Source organism: Oncorhynchus mykiss, chromosome 1, assembly GCF_013265735.2.
Source record: "Oncorhynchus mykiss isolate Arlee chromosome 1, USDA_OmykA_1.1, whole genome shotgun sequence".
Lineage (NCBI taxonomy): Eukaryota > Metazoa > Chordata > Actinopteri > Salmoniformes > Salmonidae > Oncorhynchus > Oncorhynchus mykiss.
The window spans coordinates 17,743,619-17,771,612 of record NC_048565.1 but is presented as its reverse complement, the minus strand read 5'-3'; the positions used below and the strand labels follow the sequence as shown (position 1 = coordinate 17,771,612).

General features: G+C 42.9%; 1 protein-coding gene across 2 annotated transcripts in view; it reads right to left on the bottom strand.

The window, feature by feature from the left end:
- LOC110496290 (KN motif and ankyrin repeat domain-containing protein 2) overlaps positions 1 to 27,421 on the bottom strand; it is a 36,884-nt gene extending 9,463 nt beyond the window's left edge. The window contains exons 1-5 of one of the 2 annotated variants that reach the window (XM_021572139.2): positions 27,274 to 27,421; positions 5,838 to 5,926; positions 3,815 to 5,701; positions 3,555 to 3,657; positions 3,183 to 3,422 (exon numbers count right to left, since the gene is read on the bottom strand). In XM_021572139.2, coding sequence (XP_021427814.2) covers positions 3,183 to 3,422; positions 3,555 to 3,657; positions 3,815 to 5,701; positions 5,838 to 5,874 — 2,267 coding nt within the window. In that variant the 5' untranslated portion in view covers positions 5,875 to 5,926; positions 27,274 to 27,421. Of the gene's footprint in view, positions 1 to 3,182; positions 3,423 to 3,554; positions 3,658 to 3,814; positions 5,702 to 5,837; positions 5,927 to 14,568; positions 14,706 to 27,273 lie in introns of those variants that run through there. The other variant, XM_021572213.2, reaches the window with a different exon arrangement.
- Positions 27,422 to 27,994: the final 573 nt, after the last annotated feature.

Here is a 27,994-nt window from a genome sequence, read left to right as displayed (position 1 = left end):
GCCCAGGTAGCACACCAAGTGGCGCCCCTAGAGGGGGGGTACTGTCACACCCTGATCTGTTTTACCTGTCTTTGTGCTTGTCTCCACCCCCTTCAGGTGTTGTTCATCCTCCCCATTATCCCCAGTGAATTTATACATGTCCTCTGTTTGTCTGTTGCCAGTTCGTCTTATCTCGTCAAGCCTACCAGCGTGTTTTTCCGTGCTCCTGTTTTCCTAGTCTCCGTTTTCTAGCCCTCCCAGTTCCGACCTATTCTGCCTGCCCTGACACTGAGCCCGCCTGCCTGACCATTCAGCCTGCCCTGACCTCGAGCCTGCTTGTACCCTTCGGACTGACCTGGTTAATGAACTTCTGCCTGTCCTCAACCTGCCTATTGCCTGCCCCTTGTATTTTAATAAATATCAGAGACTATCATCTTCCTCCTGTGTCTGCATCTGGGTCTCACCCTGTGTCGTTATAATTCCAAAAAATGCATCCTGTTTACAACAATGCACTAAAGTAATACTGCAAAAATTTGGCCTGAATAAGTGTTATGTTTGGGGCATATCCAATACAAATCACATTGTATTTGTCACATACACATGGTTAGCAGATGTTAATGCGAGTGTAGCGAAATGCTTGTGCTTCTAGTTCCGACAATGCAGTAATAACCAACAAGTAATCTAACCTAAAAATTCCACAACTACTACGTTATACACACAAGTGTAAAGGGATAAAGAATATGAGATGAGTAGGTTATGTAAACATTATATTAAGTGGCATTGTTTAAAGTGGCTAGTGGCTAGTTTTTACATACATTTCCATCAATCTCCATTATTAAAGTGAGCTGGAGTTGAGTCAGTATGTTGGCAGCAGCCACTCAATGTTAGTGGTGGCTGTTTAACAGTCTGATGGCCCTGAGATAGAAGCAGTTTTTCAGTCTCTCTGTCCCTGCTTTGATGCAACTGTACTGACCTCGCCTTCTGGATGATAGCGGGGTGAACAGGCAGTGGCTCGGGTGGTTGTTGTCCTTGATAATCTTTATGGCCTTCCTGTGACATCGGGTGGTGTAGGTGTCCTGGAGGGCAGGTAGTTTGCCCCCGGTGATACGTTGTGCAGACCTACCCTCTGGAGAGCCTTACGTTTGTGGGCGGAGCAGTTGCCGTACCAGGCGGTGATACAGCCCGACTGGATGCTCTCGATTGTGCATCTGTAGAAATTTGTGAGTGCTTTTGGTGACAAGCCAAATTTCTTCAGCCTCTTGAGGTTGAAGAGGCGCTGCTGCGCCTTCTTCACAACGCTGTCTGTGTGGGGGGACCAATTCAGTTTGTCCGTGATGTGTACGCCAAGGAACTTAAAACTTACTACCCTCTCCACTACTGTCCCGTCGATGTGGATAGGGGGGTGCTCCCTCTGCTGTTTCCTGAAGTCCACGATCATCTCCTTTGTTTTGTTGACATTGAGTGTGAGGTTATTTTCCTGACACCACACTCCGAGGGCCCTCACCTCCTCCCTGTAGGCCGTCTCGTCGTTGTTGGTAATCAAGCCTACCACTGTAGTGTCATCCGCAAACTTGATGATTGTGTTGGAGGCGTGCATGGCCACGCAGTCGTGAGTGAACAGGGATTACAGGAGAGGGCTCAGAACGCACCCTTGTGGGGCCCCAGTGTTGAGGATCAGCAAGGTGGAGATGTTGTTACCTACCCTCACCACCTGGGGGTAGCCCGTCAGGAAGTCCAGTACCCAGTTGCACAGGGCGGGGTCGAGACCCAGGGTCTTGAGCTTGATGACGAGTTTGGAGGGTACTATGGTGTTAAATGCTGAGCTGTAGTCGATGAACAGCATTCTCACATAGGTATTCCTCTTGTCCAGATGGGTTAGGGCAGTGTGCAGTGTTGTTGCGATTGCGTCGTCTGTGGCCCTATTGGGGAGGTAAGCAAATTGGAGTGGGTCTAGGGTGTCAGGTAGGGTGGAGGTGATATGGTCCTTGACTAGTCTCTCAAAGCACTTCATGATGACGGAAGTGAGTGCTGCGGGGCGGTAGAACACATTACTGAGTACCACTACATATTTTCAAGCATAGTGGTAGTTGCATCATGATATGGTATGTTTGTAATTGTTGAGGAAAACCTGGTTCAGTCTGCTTTCCATCAGACACCGGGAGATGAACAGTGCATGGGTAAAATCGTGGATATCCATGGTATAGAGTTGTGCTAAAAAAACATGTTGACTCACCCCACCCACTTGTAGAGAAACGCCAATGCCACCCTCCTCTTTCATGTTGCCTAAACGGTGTATGACTCTGTCATACAGTACCCACTTTTAGTTTTGGTTGTCCTAGGCTACCTGGCTAAAATACTTGCTCGCTAGCTTCCTTTCATGGGCAACCAGGCCAACTAGTTAACATTAGCATACTACATCTAGAATTTCCATCTTCTCAGGCCAGGGGCACAATGTATGAATTTATGGTTGGATCATAATCATCGTTATAATTATTGGCTAGTACGGAAAATTAATTAAAACCACAAGTCCAAATCCCTACCGATGGCTAATTTAGGAAAGGGATGATTTTAGTTAGCTAGCTAGCCACCGGAGGACAACAACACAACGAGACGCAACAATTCAAGTTTTTGTCTGTCAATAATGAAGTTTGGCTTGTGATGGGATTGGTCTCTAGCCAAATCTAAACTGGCTTCCCTTGACACCTTTTTTGGTATGCCAGGACCATTCACAGCTGAGCTCACTGATTTTATCTCAACGCCGATTGTCTATTTATTTATTCATTTTTACATCAAGGGAGACCAAACACTCGCTGGCTTACCTTGCATTTAATGCTATGGGCGGCAACAATGTCATACTGTTTCTGACCAGACAGCATCAGATAGACACGTGACATACTGAGACAGAGGGGCGCTGTTTTGTTCGCTCGGATGCTTTCTCCAGTGAGATACATTTAGCCTCTGCGAATTGAAGGAAATTTATGAAAGACAGAGAGACGATTTTTTTTCTTTTTTCTTGGTACATTTTTTGGGGTAGCCTGGTTTCTCTTGGCATTCATGAATACATGCCACTGGAGATTAATTTTTTTACAAATGTTAGAATTTTTCTTCCACTTTGTCAAGGGATCAAGGGATGTGAATACTTTCTGAAGGCACTGTATCTGCCACCACTGACTTCTATGAGCTGTAGCCATAATCAAGCATACTTCTCTTTCACTTTATCTGGAATCTCCTCAGTGGCTCCAGTCCCTGCTGCTAAGGCCACATCATCACTATCGGTGTCATCCATATTCATGCTCCTCTCCTCATCGGAGGTCTCCTCCAGAGCGGCCGCTGCATCTTCATCATCACTACCGTCTGAGCAATCACCTACTTCACTGCCACCTGAGGAACTCCCCTCTTCCTCATCATCATCCTCCTCCTCTTCACTAGATGTCGACTCATACCTGGACAGAAGCACGTCTAGTTAGTTATCTTTAAGATTAGTCATAATTTCCTTCGAATATGGCCCGTGTATTGTCAGTGTAATGGTAATATGTGCTATTTGACACATTCATTGATGGCAAAGCACCACTTACCCCCCGTTGAGAATGCCAACAAACTGCAAGCTTTTCTTGCCGCTGCTGCGTGATTCACTGGAACTACTCCCATCCTTCTTCTTCATGATTGATTTCAACATACCTGTGGCCACAACGGATGTGGCGAGTGACCCAACCAGTATGCTAGTACATTGAATTCTATATTACTTTTATACCTGCTTTATTAGTGTGGGGGAATCATTTATCTTCTATATGAAGTACTATTGTATAACAGTTAAATAAATACACTTGGCACTCACTTCCAACCGTTGTTGCAGTTGTTGGAGTGCTGGGCGCCATTTCCTCCTCTTTCACTCCCTTTCCTTTGGGTAAACTGACCGTCTCCTTGCCAGGGTTGACCTTGTACTCCGCGATGGTCGTCTGTCTCCTCTTCAGCGCAGTGACTGGAGCTTTCTGCTCTATGTCCTCCTCCATGTACAGATTCTCCCATTGACTTCCAGTGCTGACCAGTACTACTGGGGTTGATTCCGCTTCTGCAGGGATCTCCACAGAGTCAGTCTGAGTGCTCTGGTCGTAATATCCGGCTCTCAAATCCTCACCTACACATGCGTCAACCACCTCAGGACAACAGGAGACTGCGACATTCTGTGAAGCTGGTGCGGACATTGTAGAGGCTTCAGTCCCCACTTGGGCATGGGCAGAGTCTGGTTTGACAAGGACCCCCTTGTCGGACGTTGCCTTGGACTTCCTTTCATTCTCCTGGGCTTTGAGCACCGCCAGGACCTCGTCAGCCTGGCCAAGTCGCCCCTCCAGAACCGAGATGGACTCCTGCTGGAACTTGATGTTGTCCTGTAGGGTGTCGATCTCCCTCTGGGCATCGCTGCTTAGGCCCAGCTGGGATTCCATCACCCAAACTGAGGCCTCCTCTGTCTCCACTACAGCCTGCACCCCCTCCTCGCGGATGGCCGGCGCCTCCGTGGCCATTCCTTTCTCGCAGACGTCCATCTGCAGCGTGCCCTCTGAGGCGTCCTTGGTGCCCAGGCTGTAGTAGAAGACCCCAGCATCCAGCAACATGTCGTCCCCGATGGCCACAGACTTCTTCTCCACAACCTTTTCCGGAACTTTCTCAGAACGTGCTCCATCTTTTTCTGTCTTGCCTTCGAACTTCTCTGTCAGCTTTCTGAGGTCCCCTAATTTACAGGGACTCTTTGTACATCTGGGACACTTAGGGGATAAAATAGGACGTTCCTGACTCCATGTGCCTGCGTCCAATGTGGTGGTATTAGTACTGCTGACTACTGTTGTAGCCTGTTGTTGGGCCACCAAGGTCTTCTTCTCCTGCAGTGCCAGTAGGAGCATGTCTTTCTCAGCCTGTAGCTTGGCCACCTCTCTTTCCAGCACTGGGACACCCTTTACTCGCTCCTCCATCTCCTTCAGTTGCTTCAGGGCAGTGGCCATCTGTTCTCTCACCGTCTGCAATTGGTTGGGGGGCAGAGTAGCCATTCCGGTGCTAGAGGCCGGGGTGCTCTTACCGGAGGTGTGGGGACTGGGTCTGTGCAGGCTACTCTGAGATGGGCTGGGAGAGGCAGAGGACAGGTGCAAGAGCTGTCCATCCACGCTGGCTGCTGCACTAGCTGGGGTGACATGGGTAGGGGCAGTCCTGGGGTTTTGCTTTGGTGGGTCTGAGAGCTGGAAACGGGTGCCATTTTGGTGCTGATGGCTCTGCTCCTGCTGCAGTCTCAGGCTGGTCTCCAGGAGGGTCCTCTCTACTCTGGAGTTACGTAGTGGAGGTGGTGGTGGCACTTTGGCGCCGGCAGAGAGAGGAGGGCTGAGGACAGATAGCGAGGACAGGAGTTGCCCCTCACTGGGAGCAGAGCCAATGCGATTCCGTGGGGGCGGGGGAGGGGGCACTCGACCATCTTCGCTGGCGGGCGAGGAGAGGGACTCTGTGGAGGTCCAGCCGCTGGCGCGTCCCCCCACACTCGGGCTCCGCTGGGAGACTTTGACCCCCCGGGATGACCTGCGGGAGTTGACGGGTGCCCGTCGGACGTGGTGGCCGCTTTCTATTTCCTCCACATACTTGAGGAAGTCCAGGTCCAGCTGGAAGCCATACGGTGTCTGAACCGAATAAGAGCCCTGTTGATCCGCCTCTTCCTGACTGGAGTATAGAAACGGTGCGCCCAGATCTACAAGCCGCAATAAAACATTATAATAACAGGTAGCAATTAGACTATATCCATAATTTGTTACCACATAATGACTTGGTAAATACCAGATGGAACTGAACGTCTAATGAAGTGAATAGAGGTGAAATGTGCTTACCAGGCAGCTTTGGGTTGACCTGAACAGACTGAGTCATGGTTGTGGACTGACACCTTTCAGCAGAAGCCCCCAGAGAATCTATTCACAACCTGGGCAGAGAATGGACACAGAGACTCAGATACCTGTGTACTGTATGTGTGTTTCTGAGGATAGTTTTCAGACCCCTTGACTTTTTACACATTTTGTTATGTTACAGCCTTATTCTAAAAAGGAAATATCACATTTACCTAAGTATTCAGTTTGGCACACCTGTATTTGGGGAGTTTCTCCCATTCTTCTCTGCAGATCCTCTCAAGTTCTGTACAGGTTGGATGGGGAGCATCGCTGCACAGCAATTTTCAGTTCTCTCCAGAGATGTTTGATCGGGTTCAAGTCCAGGCTCTGGATGGGCCACTCAAGGACATTCAGAGACTTGTCCCGAAGCCACTCGTGCGTTGTTTTGGCTGTGTGCTTAGGGTCGGAGCAGGTTTTCATCAAGGATCTCTCTGTACTTTGTTCTGTTCGTCTTTCCCTCAATCCTGACTAGTCTCCCTGTCCCTGCTGCTGAAAAACATCCCCACAGCATGATGCTGCCACCACCCTGCTTCACCTTATGGATGGTGCCAGGTTGGCTCCAGATGTGACGCTTGGCATTCAGGCTCTTTTGAAGAGTTTCTCTCATTCTTCTCTGCAGATCCTCTCAAGTTCTGTACAGGTTGGATAGGGAGCGTCGCTGCACAGCTATTTTCAGGTCTCTCCAGAGATGTTTGATCGGGTTCAAGTCCAGGCTCTGGCTGGGCCACTCAAGGACATTCAGAGACTTGTCCCGAAGCCACTCGTGCATTGTCTTGGCTGTGTGCTTAGGGTCGGAGTAGGTTTTCATCAAGGATCTCTCTATACTTTGCTCCGTTTATCTTTCCCTCAATCCTGACTAGTCTCCCTGTCCCTGCTGCTGAAAAACATCCCCACAGCATGACGCTGCCACCACCATGCTTCACCTTAGGGATGGTGCCAGGTTTCCTCCAGACGTAACGCTTGGCATTCAGGCCAAAGATCTCAATCTTAATTTCACCAGACCAGAGAATTGTGTTTCTCATGGTCTGAGAGTCTTTAGGATAATCACTGGAAAAATGATGCACCTGAGCTCAATTTCAAGTCTCATAGCAAAGTGTCTCAATACTTATGTAAGTAAGGTATTTCTGATTTGTTTTTTAATTATTTGCAACCATTTCTAAAAAACAGTTTTTGCTTTGTCATTATGGGGTTTTGTATGTAGATTGATGATGAAAATGTTTTATTTAATCAATTTAAGAATAGGGCTGTAATGTAACAAAATGTGGAAAAAAGTCAAGGGGTCTGAATACTTTCCGAATGCAATGTACATATGTAGGATCTTAATTTGATCAAGTTTTCTACAGCAGGAAAATAATCCTGAAGCAACAGGAAATGTAAATTATTATGTGGATTATAATTCATTGAGATTTTTTGTAGGGGTTGATACATTTTTGGTAAGGGTATATCAAGTCTGAAATTTCAAAGTGGAAATGATACATTTCAGAAGCATTTTTAAACCTCAAATACACTCCTGCAACAGGGTGATCAAATTAAGATCAATCATCTCTATGTATTTTTCATGTGTTTCCCAGAGGTAAAGAGAGCATGAAGCTTAAAATTATACTATTCAGACCGTTGCAGCTTGATGCTTTCGAATGATGGTGAAATTAACTGCAGCAATTCCTTCTCATTCAAGATGAAACCTTGCCATAAACTGCCTATGAAGCTCTTACTGTAAGGAGAGCTGGAGACCTTCATATGTGACTCGTTTCAGGAAACTAGGCATATGTCGCACGTCACTACTTCACAGGAGAGGCATTTGAAAGCAAACATTTATTTTTTTATAAAAATGCATTTTTGGCAGAAATGCCTTCTGAAACATGTGAACTTTCATGTGACTTAAAAACAAACGTGTACGCTATCTGTAAATATGAGCAAAAACAAAAACAAAAAAAGACAGAAGAAAAAATAAGACAAAATAAACTTCCCACTAGATATGATTGCTTCTGTCTATAACAATAGCTGCTGAGTATGTGTAGGTAATCCTTTCTAAAGAGGCTTTTTTGAAAGATATCACAAAGAACTGTGATAATGTTGCTAATGCTCTCCACTCTCCACTTTATGGAGGACCGAGTTTTGAATTCAGTGGAATGCCCGGTGGAAGCTGAGTTTGACAGCTAAGGAGTTGGAGAAAATTCTGGCATTTGATTGCAAATAACATGGAGGGAGTCTAAAAAATAACACACTGTTGTATAAAACACCTGTCTCCGGATTACATTGTCAAAATAAGGGCAACCACGGCATCCATGACAGAGAGGGAGAAGCATTCATCCACGTATACAATAAGAGAGTCTAGCTAGCTACATTTTCATATATTATACGTTTCTAATGTTGTCAGAATGCTGTTTACATTGCAAGTTAAAGCGTACTGTTAGCTAGCTAGCTAATGTTACGTGTATGATCTGTGTAGCAATATTATTATTTTTAGAGCCATTTGCATATCCTACCAATCATTGACTTCAGTGATGTCATTTACAAAATAGCCTCCAACACTCTACTCAGCAAACTGGATGCAGTCTATCACAGTGCCATCCGTTTTGTCACCAAAGCCCCATATACTACCCACCACTGTGACCTGTATGCTCTCGTTGGCTGATCCTCGCTACAGTCATAGCCAAAAATGTTGAGAATGACACAAATATGAATTTTCACAAAGTCTGCTGCCTCAGTTCGTATGATGGCAATTTGCATATACTCCAGAATGTTATGAAGAGTGATCAGATAAATTGCAATTAATTGCAAAGTTCCGCTTTGCCATGTAAATTAACTGAATCCCCCAAAACATTTCCACTGCATTTCAGCCCTAGCACAAAAGGACCAGCTGACATCATGTCAGTGATTCTCTCGTTAACACAGGTGTGAGTGTTGACGAGGACAAGGCTGGAGATCATTCTGTCATGCTGATTGAGTTTGAATAACAGACTGGAAGCTTCAAAAGGAGGATGGTGCTTGGAATCATTGTTCTTCCTCTGTCAACCATAGTTACCTGTAAGGAAACATGTGCCGTCATCATTGCGTTGCAAACAAAGGGCTTCACAGGCAAGGATATTGCTGCCAGTAAGATTGAACCTAAATCAACCATTTATTGGATTATCAAGAACTTCAAGGAGAGCGGTTCAATTGTTGTGAAGAAGGCTTCAGGGAGCCCAAGAAAGTCCAGTAAGTGCCAGGACCGTCTCCTGAAGTTGATTCAGCTGTGGGATCGGGGCACCACCAGTACAGAGCTTGCTCAAGAATGGCAGCAGGCAGGTATGAGTGCATCTGCACGCACAGTGAGGCGAAGACTTTTGGAGGATGGCCGGGTGTCAAGAAGGGCAGCAAAGAAGCCACTTCTCTCCAGGAAAAACATCAGGGACAGACTGATATTGCATCCGGAAAAAAGCTTGTCCAGAGAAGACAAGGTCATGCCAACAGTAAAGCATCCTGAGACCATTCATGTGTGGGGTTGCTTCTCAGCCAAGGGAGTGGGCTCACTCACAATTTTGCCTAAGAACACAGCCATGAATCACATCCTCCGAGAGCAACTTCTCCCAACCATCCAGGAACAATTTGGTGACGAACAATGCCTTTTCCAGTATGATGGAGCACTACTCCAAGCATTGCTTATACAATAATGGGCTGCCATCAGTCAGGATGTGGCCCAGAAGTTAATTGGCAGCATGCCAGGGCAGATTGCAGAGGTCTTGAAAATGAAGCGTCAACACTGCAAATATTGACTCTTTGAATCAACTTCATGTAATTGTCAATAAAAGCCTTTGACACTTATGAAATGCTTGTAATTATACTTCAGTATTCCATAGTAACATCTGACAAAAATATCTAAAGACACTGAAGCCGCAAACTTTGTGGAAATTAATATTTGTGTCATTCTCAAAACGTTTGGCCACGACTGTACATATTTGTCGCCAAACCCACTGTCTCCAGGTCATCTATATGTCTTTGCTAGGTAAAGCTCCGTCTTATCTCAACTCACTGGTCACCATAGCAACACCCACCCGTAGCACACGGTCCAGCAGGTATATTTCACTGGTCATCCCCAAAGCCAACACCTACTTTGGCTGCCTTTCCTTCCAGTTCTGCTGCCAATGACTGGAACGAATTAAAAAAATCACTGAAGTTGGAGACTGATATCTCCCTCACTATTTTTTGGGCATCAGCTGTCAGAGCAGCTTACCGATCGCTGCAGCTGTACACAGCCCATCTGTAAATAGCCCATCCAACCAACTACCTACCTCATCCCATATTTGTCTTAGTTTTTTCTGCTCTTTTGCACACCAGTACTTCTACTTGCACATCTTCATCTGCACATCTCTCACCACAGTGTTAATTACTAAATTGTACCTATTTATTGCCTTACCTCCTTACTTCATTTGCACACACTGGATACAGATTTTTCTATTGTATTATTGACTGTACATTTGTTTATCCCATGTGTTGTTGTTTTTGGCCCACTGCTTTGCTTTATCTTGGCCAGTTCGCAGTTGTAAATGAGAACTTGTTCTCAACTAGCCTACCTGCTTAAATTAAAATGTAAAAAAAAAAAAAAGATAGTTATAGCCTGGTAGCTAACACCTTCTATATCCTGTGCATGTGACAAATAAACCTTTTATTTGATATAGTGTGTATTTACCAGAGACAGTAATGTGAAGAACAACATGACCTGCACCAAAGTCAAATTAGGTCATAAACGTTAGGCCAAGGAGACCAAGTTCTAAAATTCTCCGGTAGAATGCCCGACTTTTATTTCGTCACACTCACAACCATAAGCTATTTTCTGAAATTAGCTCGCCATTAACTTGCAAATAAGGATCTTGTTGTGAGTTTATTTTCCTGTAATAATGAATACAAATTAGCTAAAGTTAAGACATTGTCAGCTATATGATATGGTAATTATTTGAACTGGCTAGCCAGCTAACTTAAAACCTCTTGGTGTTAGGGGGCAGTATTTTCATTTTTGGAAAATGGGAACGGGATACGGGATATTTTGTCAGGAAAAGATGCTAGAATATGCATATGATTGACAGCTTTGGATAGAAAACACTCTAACGTTTCCAAAACTGTAAAGATATTGACTGTGAGTATAACAGAACTGATGTTGCAGGCCTGAGAAAAATCCAATCCGGAAGTGCCCCAGGTTTTGAAAGCGCTGCATTCCAATGACTCCCTATTCAGCTGTGAATGTACCATCAACGAGCTTACGCTTTTTACGTATTCCCCAAGGTGTCTACAGAATTGTAACGTAGATTTACGCATTTCTGTTGAAGAATAGCCGTAGGCAGACACATTGTGGTCACATGGTGGCTCCGAGAGAGAATCTCGTGTAAAATACAGAGGTAGCCATTACTCCAATCGGTCAAAGTGAAAAACGAATTGTCCCGACGAATAGATATTAGAAAAACACCTTGAGGATGGATTCTAAACAACGTTTGCCATGTTTCTGTCGATATTATGGACCTAATTTGGAATATTTTTCAGCGTTGTGGTAACCGCAATTTCCGGGCGATTTCTCAGCCAATCATGAAGAACAAACGGAGCTATTTTGCCTACAAAAATGATCTTTTGGGAAAAAATGAACTTTGGCTGTCTACCTGGGAGTCTCGTGAGTGAAAACATCCGAAGTTCATCAAAGGTAAACGATTTAATTTGATTGCTTTTCTGATTTCCGTGACAAGTTTGCCTGCTGCTAGCAAGGCATAATGCTATGCTAGGCTATGATAAACTTACACAAATGCTTGTCTAGCGTTGGCTGTAAAGCATATTTTGAAAATTTGAGATGACAGGGTGATTAACAAAAGGCTAAGCTGTGTTCCAATATATTTCACTTGTGATTTTCATGAATAGGAATATTTTCTAGGAAGATTTATGTCCGTTGCGTTATGCTAATTAGTGTCAGATGATGATAACGGTCCCATTCACGGGCTGGGCGTCACTACAGGTTAAGCTAACTTAACTTAACTTTAGCGAGCTAGCTAACAAGCTAGAAACGAACCAAAACATTGTTTAGAAAGTTGCTTTTAGTTGCCTGGTTTGCTAGATTGACATATACTAAATTCATTTTTAAACGGATGGGTTTATTGGTGTTAAAATATACCAGTTATGCTATTTTGGACCACCAGGCTGCTGATGTCATGCAGACTGTCATTTTTGTGTTTATACTTTTTCATAAGAACAACGACAGGTTTGATGTCGAACAACAATAGAATGTTCATGATGTCACTGCGACAACTGTCTACAGATATGTCAATAGACGTAGTATAAACCAGTATTGAAATCTTTGGTTGTTTAGCACATGGCCTCAAGTGAATCCATAAAGAGACTGGTGGGGCTAATGCTTAAGAGGGTGTGACGATGCTGAATGAGTGTAGACAAAGAAGAGCTTTCCAGTAGGTGTACCAAAACATTCAAGGAAAATTTTCTCAAAAGTGGGGTTACAAATTTATCAACTTTCAAAGCAGAATTACTTTCCCATTGTTCCTCAACTGTTGTGTTCGATATATACTTTCTAGCTCTGAGTCTTTACTTTTATCCAATGTAAAAAACACAATTTCAAATTTTGCTACAGAAGACCGAATTGAGCCAGTCGGTCACATATGTTCTCACATGGCTTACAAGACAGCCTGCTGGGCAAATTAAAAGTAGAGAGAATCCATTTAGCAATATTTCTGAATTCACCCCTTGTTGAAAAGCAATTTCCTACATTGGTCTGGGGTGGGGTTTTTAAAGCCTTCATAGCTAAAGTAGTATGTTATTTCTCTCACCGACCCAGAATGACAACTCTCGTAGAAAAGCTAACATACACACCAACACATATACAGAGTTCAGAGTTGTGGGTCACATTTCCTTAGACAACTAGACTAAGAAAGAGAGATCGACACAGGGTCAGAGCACCCTAACACACAAACACACAGATTCTGTTTCCCTATAGCCTCTGGCACATTCCACCACACTTCCCTCTCACAACTTGCTAGCATGGACCAGGCTGGGACATGTAGACCTACATGGTAGTTATGATAACATAGAAGGATAAATTAAAAAACATCTCCAAATACATGGATTTTCTGTAATCTCTCGTTGTAATTCAAGGAGAAACTATGCACAAAATGTTGACACTGTGACAGCAAAGCCCAGCGTAGCCTACATTAATATTCCACAAAGCAAGGCATTGGATTAAAATAAAACACAAAAACTGATTGCAGAGGCTAGTCTCTACAGCCCCTTCCCTTCATCTCACCAAGCCAAGCTTATCACAAGAGAACGCCATCCACTGACACTGGCCATTAGCCTGAGACTTCAAGTGGAGATTGGTCTGGGGGACTCTGGTTAGCTTCAGACATGCCTGCTGTCACCACTTTTATTTGACATCTAGCAAAAACATTTTCCTGGCTAAGGAACATTCTGGGCCTTAGTTATAGCCTATAACTTTACTAGGGCCAGGATTTCAATTCCCAGTCTGGTATAACTCCAAGGCCTTCTTCACAACATCCAGTCAAATTAGTCAAGGTGCTGCGCAGATTAACCAATCTCTAAATCATCTCAACTTCCAAACAACTCATTTATTTTATTTAGCCAGGATAGTCCACTCAGTAACAATTGCCACTGTTGCACATATCATCATGTTGGAAGGATTAGGTTATCTACACAGCCACAAACTCATAACCAACCTTGTGAAAAAGCCAGGGGTAACGAGGCAGGATCGACAACACTTAGATAAACACAAAGAAACCCTTAGTCAGGTATTAGCAACCACCAAATTCCAAGTGTCTCAGATTTGCCCCAGATGCCTGTTCCTCAGATCAGAAGAGTGTAACATAGACACGTAGCCTCCATCCCACCCACTCCCTCTCCTCAGATTAGAGGAGTGTAAAATAGACATGTAGCCGAGCCTCTATGCCACCCACTCCTTCCCTCACTCCTCCTTACTTAGTGTCACCAGCTCCCACTCAGCACAAACAGGCCCGTTCAAGATGTTTTTCCAGGTCCTGATGACAGGCACCAAATTACAACACACACAGTCAGGGGGAGAAGCCACACCCCTCTGCCTAGTGGTTAGAGTGTTGGGCCAGTAACTGAAAGGTTGCTGGATCAAATCCCCGAGCTGTAAAGGTAAAAATCTGTCATTCTGCCCCTGAGCAAGGCAGTTAAACCACTGTTCCCCGGGCACCGAGGACGTGGATGTCGATTAATGCAGCCCCCCATGGTTAAATGTGGAAGACACATTTCAGTTGAAGGCATTCAGTTGTACAACTGACTAGGTATCCCCCTTTGTTTCATCAACAGCAGTGAGCCACAGCCACAGCCATGTCACACACACATACACCCGCATGATGTGACCGCACACACAGACACATGCAAGCGCAACTGCCTGTTACACAATGTTCTATGTTGTTGTTGCAATCTTGTAGATCATGTCATATGATCCCATAAATGACAAAAACAAATGCCTATGGCTGTAAGTCAATATAAAACTAATAGAAGGTTTAACTTTGTAAAGTCGTCATTGGATTTGGACACACTGGAATACTCTACAAATTGAAGCCAAGCTACTATAAACTAAGCAATTGCACATATTTCCCATAGCTGTTGATGGTTTCTATAAAGATTTGTTATCCTGTTTAACATAACGACTCTCTACCATTACCGTCATCACTGAGGTGGCTGTTTCCCAGGCATTCACCATAATTCTAACACTGAAGAATACTTTTTCAGCGCTGCTTTTCAACAGGAAGTGTTCTGGCCGAGGGCTACTGGCTACATGGCAGGAGCCATGTTTTGGAAAAGTGACCTCATCCCGGCCACCACCTCCCTTTTCCCTCAAAGGAGAGGGTCAACAGCAAACCCGGCTGACAATAGAGAAAGCAAGGCTTCTAGCTCCACAGATAGACGATAGTCACTCCAGCTCAGCCCACACTTATTAACCCAGATTCGGGTCTTATTGGGCAAGGCTATTCCTTCATCCTTCCAGCCCACCCCACCACAACTACAGGCTCATCTTTACCATCAGACTACTGAACATAACAAAAGCCCCATTCAGAAGAGACACACACTCATAGGGTAGTGTCTCACTCTAATCCTTGTTTGAGTCAGTGTGGCTCAGCTCAGTACAGCTCAGCTGCTGGGATAAATCTGCAGTTTCCTGAAGGGAAGCAGGTCTGAGAACAGCACCCGGCCCACAGGGGAAACCTCCTATTGTCTCGCAGTAGGAACTCAGGGCCGCTCCAATCCTGACAGGAAACCCATCGCTAAGGCCAAAAAGCTGCTTCCTGTGACACCAGAAGAAAAATCCAGGAAGAAGACAAGCAAAAACGAGGAGCTGAACAAACACACTACTTGTGTATTGCCATACAGGATTAACCCCTGTTTTACCAAAAAGGCTCACTTTTCTGTTTCCATCTACATGGGCCAGTACCCGTGTCTCACTGAGCCAAAGCCAGGCTACTGTTACTTTTCAGCTGTAATTTACATAACAATGTCTAACTATTTTTTTTATTTGTAATAATGACAATTACAACAATACTGAATGAACACTTATTTTAACTTAATATAATACATCAATAAAATCAATTTAGCCTCAAGTAAATAATGAAACATGTTCAATTTGGTTTAAATAATGCAAAAACAAAGTGTTGGAGAAGAAAGTAAAAGTGCAATATGTGCTATGTAAGAAAGCTAACGTTTCAGTTCCTTGCTCAGAACATGAGAACATATGAAAGCTGGTGGTTCCTTTTAACATGAGTCTTCAATATTCCCAGGTAAGACGTTTTAGGTTGTAGTTATTATAGGAATTATAGGACTATTTCACTCTATACCATTTGTATTTCATATACCTTTGACAATTTGATGTTCTTATAGGCACTTTAGTATTGCCAGTGTAACAGTATAGCTTCCGTCCCTCTCCTCGCTCCTCCCTGGGCTCAAACCAGCAACACAACGACAACAGCCACCATCGAAGCAGCGTTACCCATGCAGAGCAAGGGGAACAACTACTAGAAGGCTCAGAGCGAGTGATGTTTGAAACACTATTAGCGCCGGCTAACTAGCTAGCCATTTCACTTCGGTTACACCAGCCTCATCTCGGGAGTTGATAGGCTTGAAGTCATAAACAGCGCAATGCTTGACGCACAACGAAGAGCTGCTGGCAAAACGCACAAAAGTGCTGTTTGAATGAATGTTTACGCTCCTGCTTCTGCTTACCACCGCTCAGTCAGATACTTAGATACTTGTATGCTCAGTCAGATTATATGCAACGCAGGACACGCTAGATAATATCTAGTAATATCATCAACCATGTGTAGTTAACTAGTGGTTATGATTGATTGTTTTTTATAAGATAAGTTTAATGCTAGCTAGCAGCTTACCTTGGCTTACTGCATTCGCATAACAGGCACTCCTTGTGGAGTGCAACAAGAGAGAGGCAGGTCGTTATTGCGTTGGACTAGTTAACTGTAAGGTTGCAAAATTGAATCCCCCGAGCTGACAAGGTGAAAATCTGTCGTTCTGCCCCTGAACAAAGCAGTTAACCCACCGTTCTTCGGCCGTCATTGAAAATAAGTGTGTGATAAATGTGTTCTTAACCGACTTGCCTAGTTAATTAAAGGTATAAAAAAAATAAAAAATAACAATTGGCAAATCGGCGCCCAAAAGTACCGATTTCTGATTGTTATGAAAACTTGAAATCGGCCCTAATTAATAGGCCATTCCGATTAATCGGTCAACCTCTAACGCAAATCCACTACAGCTCCTGGTCTTTTCCTGGCGTCCAAGCATCCCATCACGACACATAATGCAGAAATTAGACATGCAAATGTGTACACAGCATGAAGTGCCTGGGAAGTTCACAGAAATAACCCCCTGCCACCAGATGTTTCCCCAGGTATTTAGGGCCACATCCGTATCCGTAATTCTGTCTCGTAAATCATGCGTTGATGTCAATGAGGGATTTCGAGATACACAAACACATTGCAGTCCAAAGTTTTGCCCTTACAGCCTTAAATACGCTTCTAGACTAAAACCTAATCTTTTAACTATCAACTTGGGTATCAAACATCACATGCATCCCCCCCTCCCCCACACACATTCAAGCCCCACAATGAAGCATTATGCCACTTCGGTGGTGAGGCTGTTTGCAAAAGTTTTCTGAGGTCTCCTTGTTCCTTGTTCAATCTCCCATTCCCGTTCCCCCTCACTCTCCCTCCCCAAAGGGTTCAAAATGTCACAAAGTGAATTCAATCAGGCATTGGGGAAGTCCGTGGCTTTGAATGGTGTTAGGAAGGCCAAGTACAAAACCCAGTCTAACAGGACCTTGTCTTCCCACCCAGACACCATGTTGGCTCCAAGCACCACACTCAAAGTGGAGCTATTTGCATGCAGATTTTACAATGGTCTCAATGTCCTGCCCAAGCTCTTTCTAAAATGGTCTGAAGGTCTAGCTCCTCAGCAAGGGTCCTCATATAGGCAGGCCTTAGTTGAAAACAGAAATGGTAAGACATTCTGACATGTACTGTCTGTAATGTCCCTGGGGAGAAAGTGGATCAAATTAAAATAAATGAGTGCCATGGTTCTGCAACATCTTACTGTTCAACTTCAACCCAAGTTACTGTACTGAGATTGAATTAACTACTTAACTTTTTCAAATGGTTTATTTTCAAAATGTTATATTGTCAACTAAGAAAACTGAGAAAATGACTTGACTGGACTTGGAATGGTCCAATAAATTATGCAATAAAAACATAGCCTAATGTCTAGGTCTCTGGAAACATGATCTTATTGACCCATTTGGCAAGCCTAGGGGCTGCATGCAGCATAGAGACTGAACCATTTTGAGACTGAACCATTTGCCTTCTTCACAACAGTAGCAAATGAAGCCTCCAGATGTTTTATTTTCATACCTCCAGTAAAAAGACCAGATGTCAGCTAGCCGCAGTTGTCTAAAACCACACTCCAAAACCTGTTTATTAGTCAGTTATTTCCTTTACTGGTGCAAATTACACTTATTCACCAACATCTTTACTTCAAGTTTATAGAGGAGGATAGGGACAGCTGATTTGTGGGAAAACCTTCTCCAGATCCAAGACTTAACAAAAACGACAATGCGTAAGCTCTGCTCACCTCAAAGTAAAGCTGAGAATCATACTGTATATTTACTGTATATTTAACTAGGCAAGTCGATTAAAAACAAATTGTTATTTTACAATGACAGCCTACCCCGGCCAAACCCTCCCCTAACCCAGATGACACTGGGCGAATTGGGACTCCCGATCACAGGTTGTGATACAGCCCAGGATCGAACCAGGGTCTGTAGTGACACCTCTAGAACTGAGGTGCAGTGCCTTAGACCCCTGCGCCACTCAGGAGCCTTAAAATATATCCAGGCACAATCCCAAATTATCCCTGTAAGTGTTTCAAAAAGTGGCCTTGGGGAAATTGTTAGAAGCAGCTGATTGCACTTCAAGCGGGAATAAACAGCATCTTAAGGCACTAGATTCAATTAGTAAATAGGCTCTCTCCCCCAGACCTTGTTAGAGTTTACATGGGTATTTTTAGCTAATTTATTCTCACACACTGTATATCATGTAGAAGGGACTCAATCTAATATCCAAGATAGATTCAATTTAATAATGTTTCAATGCAATGAAAGCACATTAAGCAGTATGCTTGAGAGGTCGACCGATTAATAGGAATGGCCGATTAATTAGGGCCGGTATTTTTGGACACCGATTTGGCCTATGTTTTTTTACACCTTTATTTAACTAGGCAAGTCAGTTAAGAACACATTCTTATGTTCAATGATGGCCTAGGAACAGTGGGTTAACTGCCTTGTTCAGGGGAAGAACGACAGATTTTTACCTTGTCAGCTCCGGGATTCAATCTTGCAACCTTACAGTTAACTAGTCCAACGCTCTAACCACCTGCCTCTCATTGCACTCCACGAGGAGCCTGCCTATTAAGCAAATGCAGTAAGAAGCCAAGGTAAGTTGCTAGCTATCATTAAACGTATCATAAAAAACAATCAATCAATCAATCATAATCACTAGTTAACTAGCCTAGTGGTTAGAGCGTTGGACTAGTAACCGGAAGGTTGCAAGTTCAAACTGCCGAGCTGACAAGGTACAAATCTGTCGTTCTGCCCCTGAACAGGCAGTTAACCCACTGTTCCTAGGCCGTCATTGAAAATAAGAATTTGTTCTTAACTGACTTGCCTAGTTAAATAAAGATCAAATTAAAAAACACATGGTTGATTATATTACTAGTTTATCTAGCGTGTCCTGGGTTGCATATAATTGATGCAACACAGGGGGATGATTTAACAAAAGCGCATTTGTGAAAAAAGCACAATTGTTGCACGACTGTACCTAACCATAAACACCCATGCCTTTCTTAAAATCAATACACAGAAGTATATATTTTTAAACCTGCATATTTAGCTAAAATAAATCCAGGTTATCAGGCAATATTAACCAGGTGAAATTGTGTCACTTCTCTTGCATTCATTGCAGGCAGAGTCAGGGTAAATGCAACAGTTTGGGCAGCCTGGCTCATTGCGAACTAATTTGCCCGAATTTTACGTAATTATAACAATGAAGGTTGTGCAATGTAACAGCAATATTTAGACTTATGGATGCCACCCGTTAGATAAAATACCGAACAGTTCCGTATTTCACTGAAATAATAAACATTTTGTTTTCGAAATGATAGTTTCCAGATTCTACCATATTAATGACCAAAGGCTCGTATTTCTGTGTTATGTTATAATTAAGTCTATGATTTGATAGAGTAGTCTGACTGAGCGGTGGTAGGCAGCAGCAGGCTCATAAGCATTCATTCAAACAGCACTATTGTGTGTTTGACAGCAGCTCTTCACAATGCTTCAAGCATTGCGCTGTTTATGTTTATTAGGCTGGCAATACTATAGTGTGTGGTGTGTTGGTGTAACCAATGTGAAATGGCTAGCTAGTTAGCGGGGTGCGCGCTAATAGCATTTCAAACGTCACTCGCTCTGAGACTTGGAGTAATTGTTCCCCTTGCTCTGCATGGGTAACGCTGCTTCGAGGGTGGCTGTTGTCGATGTGTTCCTGGTTCGAGGCCAGGAGAGGGACGGAAGCTATACTGTTACACTGGCAATACTAAAGTGCCTATAAGAACATCCAATAGTCAAAGGTATATGAAATACAAATGGTAGAGAGAGAAATAGTCCTATAAATACTATAACTACAACCTAAAACCGCTTACCTTGGAATACTGAAGTCTCATGTTAAAAGGAACCACCAGCTTTCATATGTTCTCATGTTTTGAGCAAGGAACTTAAAAGGTAGCTTTTTTACATGGCACATATTGCACTTTTACTTTCTTCTCCAACACTTTGTTTTTGCATTATTTAAACCAAATTGAACATGTTTCATTATTTATTTGAGGCTAAATAGATTTTTATTGATGTATTATATTAAGTTAAAATAAGTGTTCATTCAGTATTGTTGTAATTGTCATTATTACAAATATATATTTTTTAAATCAGCCGATTAATCGGTATCAGCTTTTTTGGTCCTCCAATAATCGGTATCGGTATCGGCGTTGAAAAATCATAATCGGTCGACCTCTAGTATGCTCCTACTCATATCAATAAAATCTTCTCTCTAGGACAACTAGTCATTTCTCCAAGTTGGCCAAATAAGGCCGCATTTATTGTAGCTGGGGATTTTAACAAAGCAAATTTGAGGAAAACGCTACCGAAGTTCTATCAACACATTGACTGTAGTACTCGCCCTGGGAAAACACTTGGCCACTGCTATTCTCTCTTCCGGGATGCCTACAAGGACCTCCCCCGCCCTCCCTTCGGCAAATCAGATCACGAATCCATTTTGCACCTCCCTTCCTATAGGCAGAAACTCAAACAGGAAATACCCGTGCTAAGGTCTATTCAACGCTGGTTTGAATAATCATAATCCATTCATCAAGATTGTTTTGATCACGCAGACTGGGATATGTACCGGGTAGCCTCAGAGAATAACTTTGATGTATACACGGACACGGTGACTGAGTTCATCAGGAAGTGTATAGGGGATGTTGATCTTGTTCCCACTGTGACTATTAAAACATATCTAAATCAGAAACCGTGGACAGATGGCAGCATTTGCGCTAAACTGAAAGTGCTGACCACCGCATTTAACCATGGCAAGGTGACTGGGAATATGGTTGAATACAAACAGTGTAGTTATTCCTTCTGTAAGGCAATCAAACAGTACAGTCAGTACAGAGACAAAGTGGAGTCGCAATTCAACGGCTCAGACACAAGATGTCCAGTTGTCGGAAGTTTACATACACTTAGGTTAATTATGTGGATATATTAAAGCAACATCTCAAGACATCAGGCAGGAAGTTAAAGCTTAGTCGCAAATGGGTCTTCCAAATGGACAATGACCCCAAGCATACTTCCAAAGTCATGCAAAATGGCTTAAGGACAACAAAGACCAGGTATTGGAATGGCCATCACAAAGCCCTGACGTCAATCCTATAGAAAATGTGTGAGCAGAACTGAAAAAGCATGTGCGAGCAAAGAGGCCTACAAACCTGACTCAGTTACACCAGCTCTGTCAGGAGGAATGTGCCCAAATTCACCCAACTTATTGTGGGAAGCTTGTGGAAGGCTAACCGAAACGTTTGACCCAAGTTAAACAATTTAAAGGCAATGCTACCAAATACTAATTGAGTGTACAGTGGGGCAAAAAAGTATTTAGTCAGCCACGAATTGTGCAAGTTCTCCCACTTATAAAGATGAGAGAGGCCTGTAATTTTCATCATAGGTACACTTCAACTATGACAGACAAAATGAGAAAAAAAATCCAGAAAATCACATTGTAGGATTTTTAATGTATGTACACTTCTGACCCACTGGGAATGTGATGAAAGAAATAAAAGCTGAAAGAAATAATTCTGTATACTATTATTCTGACATTTCACATCCTTAAAATAAAGTGGTGATCCGAACTGACCTAAAACAGGGAATTTTTAATAGGATTAAATGTCAGGAATTGTGAAATACTGAGTTTAAATGTATTTGGCTAAGGTGTATGTAAACTTCTGACTTCAACTGTATGTGGCAAAACCAGTCACGTCGCGGACGACGACGTCTTGCTCCCGGACAAGCTAAACACCTTCTTCGCCAGCTTTGAGGATAACACAGTGACATCGACCCGGCCCCGTAGCACTCACTTCTGTCATCATGAAGTGCTTTGAGAAGCTAGTTAAGGATCATATCACCTCTGCCTTACCTGACACCCTAGACCCACTTCAATTTGCTTACCGCCCCAATAGATCCACAGACGATGCAATCGCCATTGCACTGCACACTGCCCTATCCCATCTGGACAAGAGGAATACCTATGTAAGAATACTGTTCATTAACCATAGTACCCTGCAAGCTCATCATCAAGATCGGGGCCCTGGATCTGAACCCTGCCCTGTGCAACTGGATCCTGGACTTCCTGATGGGCCACCCCCAGGTTGTGAAGGTAGGAAACAACACATCAACTTCACTGATCCTCAACACAGGGGCCCCACAGGGAAGTGTGCTCAGCCCCCTCCTGTACTCCCTGTTCACCCATGACTGCGTGGCCACACACACCTCCAACTCAATCATCAACTTTGCAGACGACACAACCATAGTAGGCCTGATTACTAACAATGATGAGACAGCCCACAGGGAGGAGGTGAGGGGACTGGCAGAGTGTGCCAGGAAAATAACCTCACCCTCAACGTCAACAAAACGTAGGAGATGATCGTGAACTTCAGGAAAAAGCATAGACAGCACGCCCCTATCCACATTGACGGGACCGCAGTGGAGAAGGCATACACGCCACTGACAGTCTGAAATGGTCCACCCACACAAACAGTGTGGTGAAGACAACGCCACCACCCGCAACCGCAGGGCTTTCCAGAGGGTTGTGCGGTCTGCCCAATGCATCACCGGGGGCACACTGCCTGCCCTCCAGGACACATACAGCACCTGATGTCACAGGAAGAAAAAAAAGATAATCAAGGACATCAACCACCCGAGCCACGGCCTGTTCACCCCACTATCATCCAGAAGGCGAGGTCAGTACATGTGCATCAAAGCTGGGACCAAGAGACTGATAAACAGCTTCTATCTCAAGGCCATCAGACTATTAAATAGCCATCACTAGCCGCCTACCATCGGTTACACAACCCTGCACCTTCTTAATTCCATTATTTTCCTTTGAGATGTGTGTGTATTGTTGTGAATTGTTAGATTTTACTACACTGTTGAAGCTAGGAAAAGAAGCATTTCGCTACACGCGCAATAACATCTGCTAAATACAGTTGAAGTCGGAAGTTTACATACACTTAGGTTGAGTCATTAAAACTCATTTTTCAACCACTCCACAAATTTCTTGTTAAAAAACTATAGCAAGTCGGTTAGGAAATCTACTTTGTGAATGACACAAGTAATTTTTCCAACAATTGTTTACAGACAGATTATTTCACTTATTCCCTTCATCACAATTCCAGTGGGTCAGAAGTTTACGTAAATCATTCTCTCTACTATTATTCTGACATTTCACATCCTTAAAATAAAGTGGTGATCCCAATTGACCTAAGACAGGGAATTTTTAATAGGATTAAATGTCAGGAATTGTGAAATACTGAGTTTAAATGTATTTGGCTAACGTGTATGCAAACTTCCGACTTCAACTGTATGTGTTTGTGACCAATAATATTTTATTTTATTTGAATGATAACTCCTCCAATGTCAGAAACAGCCAAGTAGAGGCCTTCTTCGCGGAATATTGGAGCCATTTGCATCATCAACAATAAACAATATGGCTGCTGTAGTGAATGATATCACTCTAGCGGTGTGGGGGCTATGCTTTGGCAAAGTGGGTGGGTTATATCCTGCCTGTTTGGCCCTGTCCGGGGGCATCGTCGGACAGGGCCACAGTGTCTCCCGACCGCTCCTGTCTCAGCATCCAGTATTTATGCTGCAATAGTTTGTGTCGGGGACTAGGGTCAGTCTGTTAAAACTGGAGTATTTATCCTGTCTCATCCGGTGTCCTGTGTGAATTTAAGTATGCTCCCTCTAATTCTCTCTTTTTTTCCTCTCTCTCTTTCTCTCAGAGGACCTGAGCCCTAGGACCATGCCTCAGGACTACCTGGCCTGATGACTCATTGCTGTCCCCAGTCCACCTGGTCATGCTGCTGCTCCAGTTTCAACTGTTCTACCTGCGGCTATGGAACCCTGACCTGTCACTGGACGCGCTACCTTGTCCCGGACCTGCTGTTTTGGACCCTCTCTCTACCACAAATGCTGTCTCTAACGCTGAATAATCGGCTTTGAAAACCCAACTGACATTTACTCCTGAGGCGCTGACCTGTTGCACCCTCTACAACCACTGTGATTATTATTATCTGACCCTGCAGGTCATCTATGAAAATTTGAACATCTTGGCCATGTTCTGTTATAATCTCCACCCTGCATAGCCAGAAGAGGACTGGCCACCCCTCAGAGCCTGGTTCCTCTCTAGGTTTCTTCCTAGGGTTCTGGCCTTTCACCGTTCTTCTACACCTGCATTGCTTGCTGTTTGGGGTTTTAGGCTGGGTTTCTGTACAGCACTTTGTGACATCGGCTGATGTAAAAAGGACTTTATAAATACATTTGATTGATTCATTGATGGAGATGCAATAGAAAGACCTCTCTATGGCAGATGGAGCCAACTTAACCATGGGGATGCAGACATAAAATCCACTGAAGGCCTTGATCAAAGGAGATGATTGTACAACTAGTGTTCAGGGAACGGTCAAACCTCAAGTGGCCTTGAATGAATAAGTCAATAATCTAACTCAATCAAACAATGAACAAAACTCTCTGCAGATTGGATATTCAAGGTGAATGAAAGGTAAAGGGAACAGGCAGAGAAGAAAATGAAACATAGTACATTTACTATGATGGCATCAATATTTTGGAATATAGACCTATATATTACAGAATATAATATATATTTTCTTGTTTTGTTAGACGCTGAGAACGTCCTCAGCATCAGACAGTTTCACTGCCCCCACAACACCCGTCACTACATTTATGGTGGTTCTATTTTTGAAGACAGACACTGTAAGTCATACTCAAGTGTACAGTTGCAGGAACCCGACCATATCCCCCCTGTGAGCTCATCAATGTTGTTGAAAGCTTAACATGTTACCGTCCAACACGCGTAATTGTTGTGATTTGCTACAATGAATCTCAAGACATATATAGCAGAACAAGACATCAGTCACTGCTCCTCGAAGGGGTTGACAACAGGCATGAGCAAGTGCTTTAGCTACTGTCAATCTGAGAAGGGCAATTTCATTTCCTATTAAAGCCTTTAAACCCACTTTTTTGTTTTTTTTCCCACTTTGCGTTTTGGTTAAACATCTAACTGAATTAATACAAATGTGCCAACTGCCAACTTTTTACCATTAATATTTTCTTGGATAGGAGGATGTTCACATTGTTATGAAGCCGTTTCATATGGATACTTACTTACAACAAGAAAGGTGGAACGTTTTACTAAAACTTTGGGGTTGTTCAAATAGATCTCAGGAGGAAATATTGCTTTCAATAACAGTTTGAAAAGCATTGCATTGATGGTGGAAAAATGCGGAGGCAGTGAATTCATGCTTAAACATAAATAATCACACTCTAAAACTTAACATAAAACTGTTTGCCACTTATTTTTTAACTATGGAGGCTACTGTCTAAGGGCACAACAAGTCAATGCAATTATCCTATGTACAATAGAGGCCTCTTGTTTGGACAGATATTTGCTGCTCAAATATGATTCATTCTGTTTGACATCCAACCTTAGCTTAGATCATTTCTTCCCACATAACCAGTGAAAGGTTTAATTATGTTTATCTGTATATTGTTGTAGAACTGATCTAGCCTGCATCAATGGTTTATGTTCCATTAAAATATAAACAAACAGATTTAGGAATGTACATCATGAACCAGTATGTTCTTGTAGATGCGCAACATTTTGTCATCTTACGATTAACATCTACATTTCAAAGGAAGCCAGATGGTTCACAACATGTGAATTCAGGATGCATATGGAAGTTACAAAACAATGATTTAATGAATTCGAGCTGGCAATAAGACAGTTTATAGCATAGAATCACATGACAGACAACATGGGGATGGTTAGCAGTCAAGTGGATGAATTACAGTCTGGACAAGCCATGTCTGGGGCACAACTCACCCCCCAATAGGAGAATCAATTGTGATCACAACAAGCCAATTCCACGAAGCTGTGATTAATTTAGTAATCCCCATATCACAATGTGATTATGTGTGTTATTATGAAGCAAGACACGACTTTCTTGTCCTCCACAGAGACAGCACCACAGATTGTAGCCCTAATGGGGGATGTGCAGAGAGGGGGGGGCATTTCACTGACAATGGAGTATTTTCATACCATGTCATGTCTTACTGTTTGTTTGATGATGACGACTTTGTTTAGCTACAACTCCAAATATTTTTTGCTTGGGGTAAAAAAAGTTTTTTTGGCTTCCTGGGTGGATTATAATCTTAAATGTACTTGTCTAAATCTAATGTCACTAATCAACAGACATCCAGCCTCATGTAACACCTTTATAACGCCATTCTATGCGTTCAGTAGCCTATACATCGATGAAGTACTACTTTAACAGTTATCTTGCATGGGGTGTGTCAATTTCTCTCTCTTCTCAAGACTAAAATCACTCTAAAAATGTTTAATTAATTTGAATTAAATTCAAACAGATGTTCTTGGACTAGCCCAGTTTTGTTCAAATGGGGCTCTTTGTGGACCCGACGATACTGTCTTTATGCACACATAGGATATTAATTGTGGCTTTTCATGCGCTGTCTCTGAAAAGTAAACTAAATAAATCCACAAATTTATGAACAATTTATTCGTATATAACGTTACTTGATTGGTTATACACAAATATAACCGTACAGTTGATGTTTTAAACTATGGCAGATGGTTCGCTACAGACTTTCCAGAATACAGTTGGTTACGGAACAAATATATGCCTACGATACGATGGGCTTCGTACGGGTCGGTAACATTCACAACTATCTGAGCACTATTTTCAATGCACTAAATAAGAAGCGCACACAATATGTTATGTAGGTCTACGTAAAAAGGAAAATAGATATAAATCAATCAAGGCATGGTCCATACAGTTGATAGAGCGGCAACTTTACCTGTTCCCTTTGCTTTTACGCAAATCTTGAGCCCATTTGATAGGCTATCGTTCGAGGAATATGTAGTGCATGCAATAATGTATCATTGAAATGTGTTTGTCTTACCTTTCAGACTTCCTAAGGCTTTCTTTTAACTTTCACTATAATTTCTCCGAGCATTCTTGGTAATAAAGTTAGGAAGGAAAAACATGCCACCCCTTGCGCTTTCCCACTCTTCAACAGGTTTATGAGTCAATGATAGACAGGCGAATCAACCAATCGGTGCAAGGGGATGTGTGCCCAATAGAAGTAGTAAGGGACAGAAACCGTGGAAAGTATTTTATACCTCAGTGGAAGTGACTGATGTATTATGATGTTATAGCCAGAATATAAATACGTTTTAATATGTTTCGAAAATTAAAACTAACTTTGCATATTTATCACAATATCTAAAAATACGTTTGTGGCCAAAATTATTGAGTCATGATTGAGCAAAACATTTGTCATGTTGTAGTTGGCCTAGACTAGTGCCATTTGTCAATGGGAAATTTTGTTGCAGTGTCATGTACACTTTAAACGTGTACATGACACTGCAAAAAAAATTCCCCATGGGGACAATAAAGTCAGTAAGTAATGAGAAATAAGTTATTGTTTTGCCAACAGATCTTCTTTCTACATTTGATAAAAATGGCAAAAGTTTCACTACTGCTCTAATTCATAAATGTAGTCTCTGAAGTGTAAAATATACTGTATTTATTTGAGCAAAGATGTGTTCATGTTTGCCTTCAAGCTATTTATTGCATAGTGGAATGTTTTGGAATTAAGTTAGCTTGTGATAACTGTATGA